Source organism: Accipiter gentilis, chromosome 11 (genome assembly GCF_929443795.1).
Source record: "Accipiter gentilis chromosome 11, bAccGen1.1, whole genome shotgun sequence".
In the NCBI taxonomy this organism is placed as follows: domain Eukaryota; kingdom Metazoa; phylum Chordata; class Aves; order Accipitriformes; family Accipitridae; genus Astur; species Astur gentilis.
Window position 1 is genome coordinate 28203999 of NC_064890.1, and position 13050 is coordinate 28217048.

The 13050-nt window shown below is 40.5% G+C and overlaps 1 protein-coding gene across 2 annotated transcripts in view; it reads right to left on the reverse strand.

The window, feature by feature from the left end:
* MET (MET proto-oncogene, receptor tyrosine kinase) overlaps positions 1-13050 on the reverse strand; it is an 89795-nt gene that overhangs the window by 9748 nt on the left and 66997 nt on the right. For both annotated transcript variants that reach the window (XM_049814427.1, XM_049814428.1), the window contains exons 12-15: positions 6909-7055; positions 4734-4890; positions 3781-3921; positions 1430-1660 (exon numbers count right to left, since the gene is read on the reverse strand). In XM_049814427.1, the coding sequence (XP_049670384.1) occupies positions 1430-1660; positions 3781-3921; positions 4734-4890; positions 6909-7055 (676 nt within the window). The remainder of the gene's footprint in view (positions 1-1429; positions 1661-3780; positions 3922-4733; positions 4891-6908; positions 7056-13050) is intronic.

Sequence of the window (13050 nt, forward strand, 5' to 3'; positions counted from 1 at the left end):
TACTAATATTTGCAGTTAGGAAGCAAAATAGTTTTTTGCCAAATGTGAGTTCTGCAGAGAACAAGACTATCTGATTAATTCTACCAGGTTCCAGTCATAAGTGCTGGTCAGAGCCCAGCTGGCTTTGCTTTTGGCTTGGGGTAAAATTAATGCAAAGTTTGTTTTATAAAAGCAACTAAAATCCCATCAGACCACAGATTGTTTGGAGCCTGGGCACAAATCCTAAAGCTTGGATTGGGTGTGTCTAAAATATTTTTGGGTTTGGCCCATTTCTAGTTATGGAGGAGAAAATTAAAAATGGTTAATTATATTGGTGTCATTCCTGATATTTTTCAACATTTAAAAAATGGGAAATTACTTGGACTTCCCTGAAACAAGAAAGAAAAGAAAAAGGCCCACCCTTGCTTTGGGGATGAAGAAGTGTAATACATGGAAGGGAAACACACTGCCTGTTTGTTTGATTTGTGGCTATTTTCCTGCAGAAGAGGCATTAGCAATGTCATTTATGGCCAAATTCTTATCAGTATTCTGATACTCAACAAGAGACCTCTCATGCATGATCTGCCGAAGTACTAAAAATCCAGTTTCTGCTTGGGTTACTAATAGGTATTCAATAGTACGGAGTTTAATAAATGCTCCTAACAGAAATACTGGCTTGGGCTATGAAATAAGGGTGGAACCTACTTATGGAAATGTAGAGAAATAGGAGTGATGGGAGAAATTCAGAAAAATAGGCGACTTGCTATATCAGGGACAAAAATAAGGGGAAGTGAATCAGGAGCCACACATTACTGCAGCTGGAGTGAGAGAGGAATGAGGGAGAACAGAGAGCCTGTGGTGGGAGGAAACAAAGAGCGAATTCCTCAGAGCTGGGGGAAACCTGTGGAGGAAAAAGGGGTGTGTGCATTTCACTTGGCCCATGGGGGACTTTTACTGAATGCACTAGTGACTGCAGGAGTTTTCTCTGTCCTGTAGCAATCCTGCCAGCTCTCAGGCTCTGAGTTTAAGGTCGTTGGTGCCTCCGCCTCAGAATCCCCTGCCATTTAGGTGTGTGCCTTAGGCTTGTGCAATATTCTGCAGCAGCCTCACTCCTGCACTGCAGCCTTATGCATCAGAAGCCCTGGCTGAGCTTTTCTGTAGCCTGGAGAAGGGTGCGAGTGAGACAGCTGAGGGGGAACCAGCAAGTCTCTGAGTTCAAAGGAGCCCCGTTAATGGACAGACTCCTTCCTCCCTCTGGTGTCTTCTCTGATCAAATGCACTACCCTTCATCTGACTTCAGAGGAGAGCCCCTTGGTTCCCTCCTTGATTTGGTGCAGGGGATGCAGTGCTGTAAGAGGTAAAAAGCTTGAAAAACTTATTCAGAATGGTTTATAATGAATGGGTGTGCAAAAAGAATTGTGGTTTGCAAGGTAAGAATTGCAGTACTCACCTCTTCCTATTACTTCACTGAAGTGCACAATCAGGCTGTCAGCACCAATAACCACATGTTGCACTTCTTTGACCAGGTCAGGATTTAAGGCACTGATGTCAATGTGGACATTAGTTTGGAGAAGTGGACTGGCTAAATCGGAGTCCCCACTAGACAGAATTGGGGAGAGGTCAGAGTGAGGATACTGGGCAGGTCTGCACGATCCATTCTGAGACATGCTTGGAAACTGATCTGCAAGATGAACAGAAACCGTTATAATCCTATCAGACTTCTCCTTGGAAAATGAATAGTTTTATTGCATTAGTAAGCAAGGTTTGAGTTTATCAGTTTGGAAGTGGCTTGGCTGTGCAAAAGTTTTGGTCACAAAGGGAAAATGAAAATATGCATTGCTAATCTGCCAAACTCCAGGAAAACCATGTCACTAGAAACTTATGCTTGTCTCAGCTCTACTTTTATGAAAGTAAATGGCAAAACTTCCACTTTCCTGAGGGGATGGAATGAAGCCTTTTTACTTCTTGCCAAGTGTAGGTTATAGCATTTCTAGTAATTGGGAGTAACAAGAGTAAAATGGAAAAATGACAGTGATATGGGAGGAGGAAGTAGTGAACAATTAAAAACATTAAACCTTTTATTATTGTCATGTTCTAATTTGGTAGGGAACTTCACATTTCATGAAGGTTCCAAACGGCTGGTGACTAGCTATATTTATCCAATGGTAAATATTCAACCAGGGAAATGCCTAGAGGTGATTCATATCCTGTAACTGCTGAAGATAATACAGTTGGTGCTACTCATGAAAATAACATGAGCCAGCTGATTTAAAATAGCAGAAATTAAAATGGTTAAGTCAAGCAAGGAGTATTTATCTGAGAAAATTATTTTTGTCAACAACATATTGTTCAGGTATTTTAAATTACTTTTGTTTAAAAGATTTTTTTTCCTAGTATTTTGTGTAATAGAATCAAAGAACTAAGTTTAATTTACACCAGTTTGAGTCTGGGATTATTCCAGTGGAGTCAATGAGCAGAATTTAGGCGAGGGTCAAAAAGAAAAAAAGGGAGTAAATTTAACAACAGAAATTATCAGACATTTTATCATGAAGAATAAAAGATGTTGTACAGACATGCTTTATATATTTATGCATAAAACCTGGAAAATTTTCATATATTACTGTTATCACTCTAGGTGCTGAGAAAAACACAGTGCTGCTGTATCTTGAAGTAAAAATACAAACTCTTACATTTACAAAGCCACATTTATGTCACCAAGGGCAAATATCTATTTAATAATCATGGTAAAATACTCTAGCCATGGCTGCAAAATAATTTTTACAGCTGCTACATGTAAATCTGCATGTTTTCTAATGTTCCTATTATTTTATTCTTTGACAGTAATTAACATAAACATTCCTACAGGAACATTAAGTCACCGCACCTTCTTGGGTGCACTCTCTGCTGTGCTTTGTCAGTGCGAAGTGGCCCCAGGGCCACTGTGGATTTACCTTCCACCAAGGATCTCTGCACCGTTTTGTCTCGTGTACCACTATCCCTTCTAACCAGTGACACAGGCTTTCCTTTTCTTTTGGGAATCTTTCAGTCAAGAAACTTCCCGTGCAAGCTTGCTTGCTGCAGCAATTAAAGGATGATAAAGGAAGCTGGGAATGGGCCTGGCTCTCAAAGGCTCCATGATTGGGGATTACAAAGGTGGAATAAGGATTTGGAGTGATTTCTGTTGAGTTGTATACGGCAGTACACATGGATGTCTACTCAAATTGTCACAGTTTTCACATCCCTTTAGCTTAATTTTTTAAATCAACATTTCTGCGTCATACAGTGTGCCATTTTATAGGAGGGGCATGAACAGACAAAAGAATATCAGTTCACCAAGCTCCATGTCCCATGCTGGGCTGAAACAACTGCTTTATAATGACTGTATGAAGTCACTGAGACACACTAAACCTACAGCCACTCCGTGCTATCCTTAAAATCACTTTTTTTCAAATCAGATTTGCAGTTGGTGTGATGGACCTTATGACAACACAGAATCATTACATCCACTATCTCCTAATAAATTGTGGAGCATACTTAAAGAGAGTTTTTACTAGTAGTATTTTATATATTCCTCCAACCTGAGTAAAAGTAAAAATCCTTTGCACCATTATCTTGGGAAGCACCTGAGAAGCTCAGTTCAAACAGCAAGCCTGTGAGCACATGAAAGTCCCAAACAATGGAGACACAGACAAACCAGATGCGAAACTGAAATTAAGATACTGGTCAAAATAGCTATCTGAAGACATATGAAAAGCAAGATGTATAAAATATCATCCGTACAGATTCATAACACAGCTGTACCTTCTAGAAAAGTTGATCTGTAGTCTACAGATTCACTTGAAACCATTTCTGTTGTTGGACTTACACTCCTAGCGCTCACCAGTCTGTCCAGGTGAGGAGTGTGCACTCTGCCATCATAGCGCACTAGGTCACTTCCCAGATCTGAACAGGAAGGAGAAAGAAATATCAGAAAACCCTCATGTTTACTGTGTGCCAACATTCATTTAGGTATTTATTGAAGTTTAGGTGTTCTGCTCTGCTGGGAAGAGGGTTGAGTTGTTGCTGAAGCAGACATGGGCAGGACTTGAACTTGAGCTATTTGTACAGCCCAAGATTTGCTGTAACTTGGGTAAAGCCCCACTCTTGGCCACACTAGAAGACTGAAGAGAGCTTTGAAGCCTCTGGGGTCAGCTTCATGATCTGACTGTGATACTGTGTCAGAACAAGACCTGCTTATATACTAGCTCCCCTCCCCCTCCCCACCTTGGGCAGTGCAGCAGTTCCCACTGGAAAGAAACCCAGACGTGGGGGCCAGAGAGGAGGCACACTCTGACCAAGTTCCTGATTTGGGTGAACAGGAGACCAGGACACTGCAGTGCTCTGTGTCTTGCACAACTTAGGCACAGCTGGGAGGACTACAAGGCAACGGGATGAAGCTGAAGTACTCATGGTTCCACGCATGTCATTTACTCGTCCCCTCTTCCAAGGCTGATTGGGGAAGAGAAGTTACTAAGTTTTCCTAATAGCTCAGAGTTCCTCTGAAATCCTTCTCCTTTAGGCATAGTGTGGCCCTTCACCCAGCTCATGCAAGAGCCAAGGGCTGAAATGCAACTAAACATTGGACTTGATTGTGAAACCTCTGCTAACAGGTTATAACAGGGCATTGCATGGCAGTTAAGCAAAGCATAAATTGATGTCAGTTTTTAAAATCTAAGATGTAATGGAGTTATTTGATGGAATTAACTATGATGGACCTTTAATTTGTTTCTTCTTCCTTCTCCAGAGGAAAAACACCAAAAAGATGAAAACGAAAACTGATGTTGAAACAACTCCAGCAATTAGTCCCGTGAAATTCTGATCTTGCCGGATCAGCACTTTTCCAATAACTGTTGACAAAACTTCTTGCTTCCACTGAAAAAAACAAAGAAAAGTAATAATGTAATCATTTCTACTTCAAAGTAAGAAGTAGATTATTAGTACTGAAGTATGAGCTGGTATGTCCCACATGTATTAAATCTTGATTTTGTGATGCTGTACTGCGATAAGACACTGGGAGTGGAGAAACTGTTCTATTGGTGCATGCAAAAGCTGATCTACATTTTAATGATTTATTACATGCCTTCAAGAGCTCTGGTAGTGACACAGCTATGTATGTGCTACACCACACACATAGCACGCATTCACACACACACTCTGGATAATGGGGTTTCACTGCTACCAGATGTTAATTCAAAATGCTAAATTCATATTTTTACTCAAATGGTGTACAGAAATGTATGGGCCTATGAATATATGGGCTGAGATGTACATTAAAAAAACATAGCCCAAATGTCTTTAATATGCGTCCTTCTGGCATAAATATGCTGTAACATCAAACTCTCTCTCTGTTGACAGCATGCCTGCATTTTAGTTCCCAAGGTCACGTGAGCCCGTCCCTTGCCAGCTTCTAGCTTGTCAACAGTTTAAAGAAACAAAACAAAAAAACAACCCCAAAAAATCAACAACCAAACAAACACCAAGCAGCTAACAGGGAAAAACTGTTTTAGGTCACACGGCACTAGCTCAGTCAGTTGGAATGCATTTGGCCATCTTTTCTCTTCCTCCTGTGGAATTCATTCCTCTGGGTACTGTAATGATGGATTTGCCCGTCAAAAGAGCAAATTTTCTTCTTCGCTGGGCAGACTGCAATTTCTGAGGCTCCTTGCCAGTAAACAAGCAGAAACCTTATTTAACCCCTTTATGTTGTGTTCTTTTCTATGTACAAAATACATGTCACGCATATCTGTTTCTTAGAGGGTAAGGAAATATCACATGGTAGAAATGATTGAATGTAGCGCCAGTCCCAGTTGCATATGTAAAAATACGAACATGTACAGAATGCAACATGTGCACAAGTATTATATGAAAACTAGGCATTTACAGTTCTGGGAAACAGATACACCAAAAAGAGAGCTGCATCTAATTTTATACTTTGCCTGATACATCCAAGAAATTTAATTTGTACTTTTCAAAATAAATTAATATTAAAATAAATTAATATTTACTGTATTAATAAAGCCAATTAGTTATTACTATTTACTTAGATTGCAGTAGCACATAGGAATACCATTCACTGCCCAGGATCCTATTGAGATGAATGCCATAAAGACACAGAAAAAATAGATGGCCCCTGCTCCAAAGATCTTACATAGACTTTGATCCTTATTACACTTACATGACTGGCAAAGTCTCCACTGTTTTCAGTGAATCAGAGCCCATGATCAGCAAATTTCATAGTTTAAAGGTAATCCCATTCCGCTATGATTTTCTTTTTTTTATACTTAAAAAAAATACAGATACTGAAAGATTTATGTCTTATTCTATGAATCAGTAGGTTAAAACTGTCTACAGTTTGCAGTAGCACTCTGAATGACTCTAGTGAGACCACCTTTAAAACAACAGTGGAACTCAAACATTTGTCCTAAGTGTCTGCATCTTACAAAAAGAATTGAAATGGAATTATAAAAAGCAGACAAAAAATTCTTTCAGAAAGGATCGGTCCTCTTGATGGCAGCAAGGTTTTTTTCTGAAAAAAGGGCTTGTGAGCTCCAAAGTAAACCTACTCCATTATAGCTTCCTGTTCTTCTCCATATGATTCCTCTTGTGTTTGGATTAATAACTATCATCTTATTTCTGTGCTTAGTTTAGGTCCTATTTTGTGCCTAAAGCTCCAGAAGGTCTTTGTACAAATAGGTAATAACAACAATGATGATAATATTTATTTTAAAATAGTCAATATTATTTGAATTTCTATCCCAAACAAACAGGGATAGAGATATCTCTGTAAATACAGGCTTAGGCTTAAATTTAAAGTTTATAGGTTCAATAGTGACATTGGTAATGATAATAAAAATGGCATTAATATCTCATGTCTGGTGTAGCTGCCTCACCTCTATATTTAGCTCGCTGTTGGATTTCAGGAGATCGCTGGGAACCGTACACAGAATTGATTCTGACTGCAGGAGGAGGTTTTCGCAGCTTTTATTTCCAACTTTTAGCACCTCTCCTTTAACAGCTTCTGAATCAATATAATTTCCCTTGGAAAAAAAAAAAATCAATTTCATATTACATAACATCTCATAAAAGTTAAGAAGTGCTTTTATTACCTTGGAAAATGTTTTTAATGGAAAAACAATTGTGAAATAAAAGACTAATGCAAATTTACATTGCCCTGTCAATATGTGTGTATCAGGTTTTTTTCATGTAAATGGGAGTTTGACAGACAGCCCAGAAGGGGATGATAAAGTTTACGGATAAAATCTGCTGTCACTAATACTCATACAACCCATACAGACTTCTAAAAATGTAGATGTTCAAGAGATAAATCCTGTTGGTCTTGTTTAGATTTTTGCATAATTTGCACAAGAAGGGAGGCATTATGTGACCCTGTTGTTTATACAAAACTGGCATTATATTATCCACAAACTAAAGGCATCTCAAAAATTTTATTTTGCAAGTGGTTATGGTAGCAGAAGTGAAGCTTTCAAAAAGAACTAATTAATTATAATCACAAAAATGCACAAATCTGTAAAAATCACATCCCACAGATCAGAAAGAAACAAACCCTGGTAAAGATGACAGCACAAAAAGTGCACTCCCTCCTCAGAAAACCTGCTTTCACATCCCAGATTTGGATGAAATATTATTCCTTCTGGTATTGTGATAGTAGTGTCCAAAGGCCAAGTTTGGGATCTTTTGTGCTCAGGACTGCACCAGTATTTAAGAAGCTACACTACCCCATGTACAGCCCAGCTTAAGATGAAGAAACAGTCATATTAAGCAGGTTTAAAAGGGGAGAAAGGAGGATGGGGAGTAACACTAATAGAGGCTATTTATGTGGGCTGGATCTGGGAGGTTTTCAGAAGGGAGAAAGGTATCATGGCTGACACTGCTATGAGGCCTCATATACTGGAAAGAAAACAAGAATCCCATTCTGAGGGGCTAAAAAAAATCTTATTTTGGCATATGTTTTAGGTCTGCTGCAGAATCAGATTGAGCCCTGGGAAAATTTTAATAAACATACAGGAGAGCCAGTTTAACATCCTACTTTGACTGGCAAAGCCACACCCCAGGTAAACGCTTTTTAATCGCTGGCCAAAAAAAGTCCATTTTGCACCCATCTTCTGCCTACTTGGAGACATTCTCTTTGGTGTTAATTAAGTAAATATTCAGTGGGCCAGGGAGCATGTGATTGACTGCTTATTGCTTATTAGTATGCAGACTTGCTGCAGATTGTGAGCCATTCATGTTCAAATCTTTCCTTTGAATGATGTACCTCAAAAGACTTGAATTTGAGTTTTCCATCTTCAGGATAAATATATTATCCTGGAGAGTGTGGGTAACTGGCCTCTTTTCCTTCTACACCAAATCTTAATTTTTCTTCTCCACCAAAACTGATACTTAACCGAAGGGGAAAAAAAAATCATACTGATATTTCCTAAGGTAGTCCTTAGCCAGTTATAATGACGATAGTAGCTTTTACTTACTACCATTACCATTACGTTACCATTAATATATTATAGTTTCAAATATATTCACTATAATATCTCTATATTAAGAGTTTCAAAACTCTTTCAGCAGTGGTTTTGCTCTTCTCAGGACCACAGAATTTGCCTATGATTTTAAGAAAAGGAGGAAACTGGCTCTTGTGAGAACTGGGAAACAATATTTCCTATTCTAAAATGCATATTACCCCTTCCTTGCTAAGCAATGCACCTGTATGCAAGCTAGAGAAGCTCATTACTGGACTGAGTAGTTGCTGCAAACCAATCTGATAGATCAACTACCACACAACTTTAGAGAGAGGGCAGTAATTTGGGTGAAAGTCTAGAAGCAGTAGAAGGACCACAAAGCAAGGCATGGAAATTCTGAGATTTGTGTCAGAAGAATTTTTGAGGTTCCTAAGCAGAGCCAGTTGACTTGGGAAGAATGAGGAGTTACTGCAGCTGCAGAGCTTCTACTTCAGCTTCCTCAGAAATACCAGGGTTTCGATATTGCACTCTCTTGGACCAGACATTGAGAGAAACATAATTTTCTATGTAATGTGGAAGAAGATTGAAAATAAGAGTGACCTATAAATACAAGAGGAATTCCTTAAGATTGTCTCATAAAGAATGTGTTGTACTGGATTAGGAATAGAGTAAGTAATTTAGTAAGTCTTGTCCTACTCTGAGTTTTAGGACAAATGTACCAGAGGAGAGCCAAGATCTCAGAAGTTCTGTGTAACATGAAATGACAATTGTACTACTTATTTTTCTAGTGGAAGATTTGTATTTATAAATACACTTTAGTCACCTAGAGGTCCATTCCTAGGCCTCCTCTGGAAACATGCAGAGAGTCCCTGCACTGGCTTGGTGCATAAGCACAACCCCAGACCAGGCCAGGCCTCTGGGCATACTGAAGCAGGATGCTGTTTCTTTCCTTATTTATTTGGGTGGGGTTTTTCGCAGCTAGGACACATTGGGCTGTCAGCAGGCCAGCTTGCAGATCTTGGGTCAGTGGCTCCTGTGGGAGGCAGCAAGTAGACTCTGTCCTCTTCAGTAGATTCAGGTCTTTGGTTGTCCCCAACAGTGAAACACCAGAATTTCTCCAGCCCTGAGAGCTTCCCGTGTTGGCAGGAGACAGAAGCACTTCTGAAGTGCTGTCTTCACAGTATTGAAGCAGAGAAGTACCTCAAGCCACTCTGCCATGACCCCTCTGACTGGGGCACGGTGGGCACTGAGAGACTTCAAAGAGCCACATACTTGGCAGAGGAAGACAGCGATGATGTGGGACCTTGAGAGGCTTGGTAGTGTGGAAGACAAAAGGGCTGGCACTGAAGACAAGAAGGGCTGGCATTTGTAGCACACAGTGCCCTGACTGTGTTTTAGATAGAAGACTTAATATTTTCTTGTGTGTAACATTTTCTTACAAAAACATCTTATGGTCATCAGGGGAAACCAAACAGAACCCTTCAATTGGTACCTACTGTCATTTGATGAAAGCCAAATATGTCACACTAGATTAGTTTGATTGAAAAACTTGTGATAAAACTCCCTCCACCCCTCTGAAACTAATTAAGAAAAAGATAAAAGAACTTTGGTTTGGTAGAACAGACTGTTCACTGAAGCAAGCTGCCATTTAATTTCATGCTGAGCTTGCTTAATTACTGCACAAAATATGACCATGAGGCATGTAAACTTGTGTGTGTATATTTCTGAATGTGGGTATGGGGCAAGAGAAAAGAGTTGCCAATATGGCTTGTAATGATCTTTTGGCTCCCGACTATAATTTCTGAAAGTCGCCTCACTGTTTTGGTAGAAGCATCCCACTATAACTAATTCTATTTAGAGGAAGATGTTAAATTGGTGCTTGTTCATGCTTTGTTCTAGGAGACCAGCTTTCACTAATGTTATTCTCCAGTCGGTTGCCAGGAAATAATCAGGGCATTAGGCTTAGGTAGACATCTGCCTTGGGTGCCATGGCTACAGGTGACATCAATGCTACAAAATTGTGACATTGGTCAGTTGTCAGTGGGACAGTCCTCAGCCGGCCTTTCCCATCTGAATGGCTTCTTCCCAGCAATGAATAGCACTAGGAACTTCTCCTTAAGGGAGAATAAAAGGTTCAAGAGTAAAAGAAAGAAGAGAGTTAAAAAACACCTAATTTTTAACCTCAGTCCGTGGGAAGATTGTGGAGCAAGTCTTCATGGAAGCTTTTCCAGGGAGAGGAAGGACAAGAATGCAATTGGGAAGAGCCAGCATCAGTTCCTAAGGGTGCACTTTGCCTGAGCAGCCTGATTGCCTTCTACAAGGAGATGACTGGTTCTGTAGATGAAGGGCGAGCACTGGACAATGTTTAGCTCGATTTTAGCAAGGTTTGCAACACAGTCTCTCCTAGCACTGAAAACAAATTGGGATGATAGGGACTGGATGGATGGACCATAAGGTGGGTGAAAAACTGACTGGCCATCAGCTCAAAGGTTAGAAGTCTAACAAGTGGCATTCCGCAATGCCTGATACTGGGACTAATACTTAAAATCTTTATCAACAACCTGGACAAAGGGACAGGATGCACTGTCCCTGCACTTTCAGATGTCATCAGATTTAGGAAAATTACTAAGATACTGGAGGGCAGAACCACCGCTCAGAGCGACTATGGCAAGCTGGAGGAGTGGGCCAGCAGGAACCTCATAAATTCATAAACCTCATAAATTCAACAAAGACAGATGCAAAGTCCTGTACCTGGGGTGGAATTACCCCATGCACCAGGACAGGCTAGGGACAGCAGGGTAGCAAGACACTCTGCAGAAAAGGACTTGTGGTCCTCATGGACCACAAGGTGAAATGAGGCAGCAGTATGCCATTGTAGTGAGGAAGGCTCACCACATACTGCAGCAGCAGCAAAGCCAGTAGATTGAAGGTGATTGTTTTCCTCTGCTTGGCACTTGTGAGACCACACCTGGAGAAGTGTGTCAAATTTTGAACCCCACAGAACAAGAGAGATACTGACAAACTGGATGAAGTACAGCAGAGGGCCACTGAGCTAGGAAGGGAGCTGAAGCAGAGGATGCATGATGCAAGGCTAGTGGAGCTGGGTTTTTTTAAGCTGTAAAATCGCCATTCTTGGAGATCTTCAAAACTCATCTAGACAAGGCCATAGGCAACCTGATCTAATTTTTAACTTAGCCCTGTTTTGAGCAAGGGGGTTAGACTACGAAGACCTCCAGAGGTTCCTTCCAATCTAAGTTATTCTATGATTCTTCTCAAATTAGTCTTCTTTCCAATTGGTTTATACGCATGACCTGGAAAATACTGGAAAACACTGCTGTCACTGCACAGAGGCACTGAGCCATGCAGCAGCTATATATTCCCAGCTGTCCGTTGACACACACACCAGAACTCTTTCTAGCATTTCTCCAAAACTGAACAGGACAATTGCTCTGCATTGAGGAAAAGGCGATTGTACAGCCACAAGTTCCAAGTAGAAAAACCAAACAAAAAATAAAAATCAGACTGATTATTCTTTGTAATTTCCCCAAAACACTGTGTGGAGACAGATCAGTATTAAGCGAGTTTGACTGGAACCCAGCATGGCTGACAGAGGCTCTGAGGTAACTCCCTCTGATTTCCTGCAGCTCAGGAGCTGGCCCACTGGACCATCTTGGGAGTCAAAGACCTCAGGGCTTCAAGATTTCATGATTGTCATAGGGGAAAATAGTTTTGTCTTACGGAACTATGGAGGAGCTACATAAAGAGATGACCCCAGCATTAAGACTGACTCTCTTCTGTAAAGCATTTTTTATAGATTATATTCTATATAAATTACAGACATTCTATATAAATTACTTGTACATAATAACACATTTTCATAAACATCCATTGTAAATTAGAAATACCTGCATTTATACTGTTTCTATTTGATACTCTCAGAAAAGCACTAGATTTCAGGAAATCTGACTCTCATGAAATGGATTTAACTTTCTCCACAGCACTGTAGTAGAGAGCAGCCTGTGCCTGCAAGGGCCCTGAATTCCTAAGAGATGTTTCTCAGTGCCATGTAGGCTATTCTCAATGCTCTTTTAAAAAGCACTCAGCATCAACTTTGCATTTTTCATGGATCCATAAATATTTAGGCTACAGTGGTGACTGATCCTCATGAGTGACTTTGTGCACAGGCCAGAGTTTCCCTCAGCTCTAGAGAGCCAAAGCCACTAGGCCACCTTCTAAAGGCAACTCCACGTCTTTCATGAGGAAGGACACAAACCCATGTGACAGTAAGAGCCACGACTCGCACGCAGACCACACACTTCAGGTTCTGGGCTGTTGGCCATGTTTGATACTGAACCAGTGACACAACTCATCGCAATCAGAAGCTGATGCAGCGTGGGGTCCTCCCACGAGGAGGACCCCACCCCACCTCATGCCAACAATGACCCTGGTATATAAATTTGTTTTCAGCTCTACATCTTTTAAATTGTGACATCTGGGGGCTTGGGTGAACACAGTACCGAACACACTGCTCTCTCTGCCCTTGCTTCCTTGGGGCTTCTGT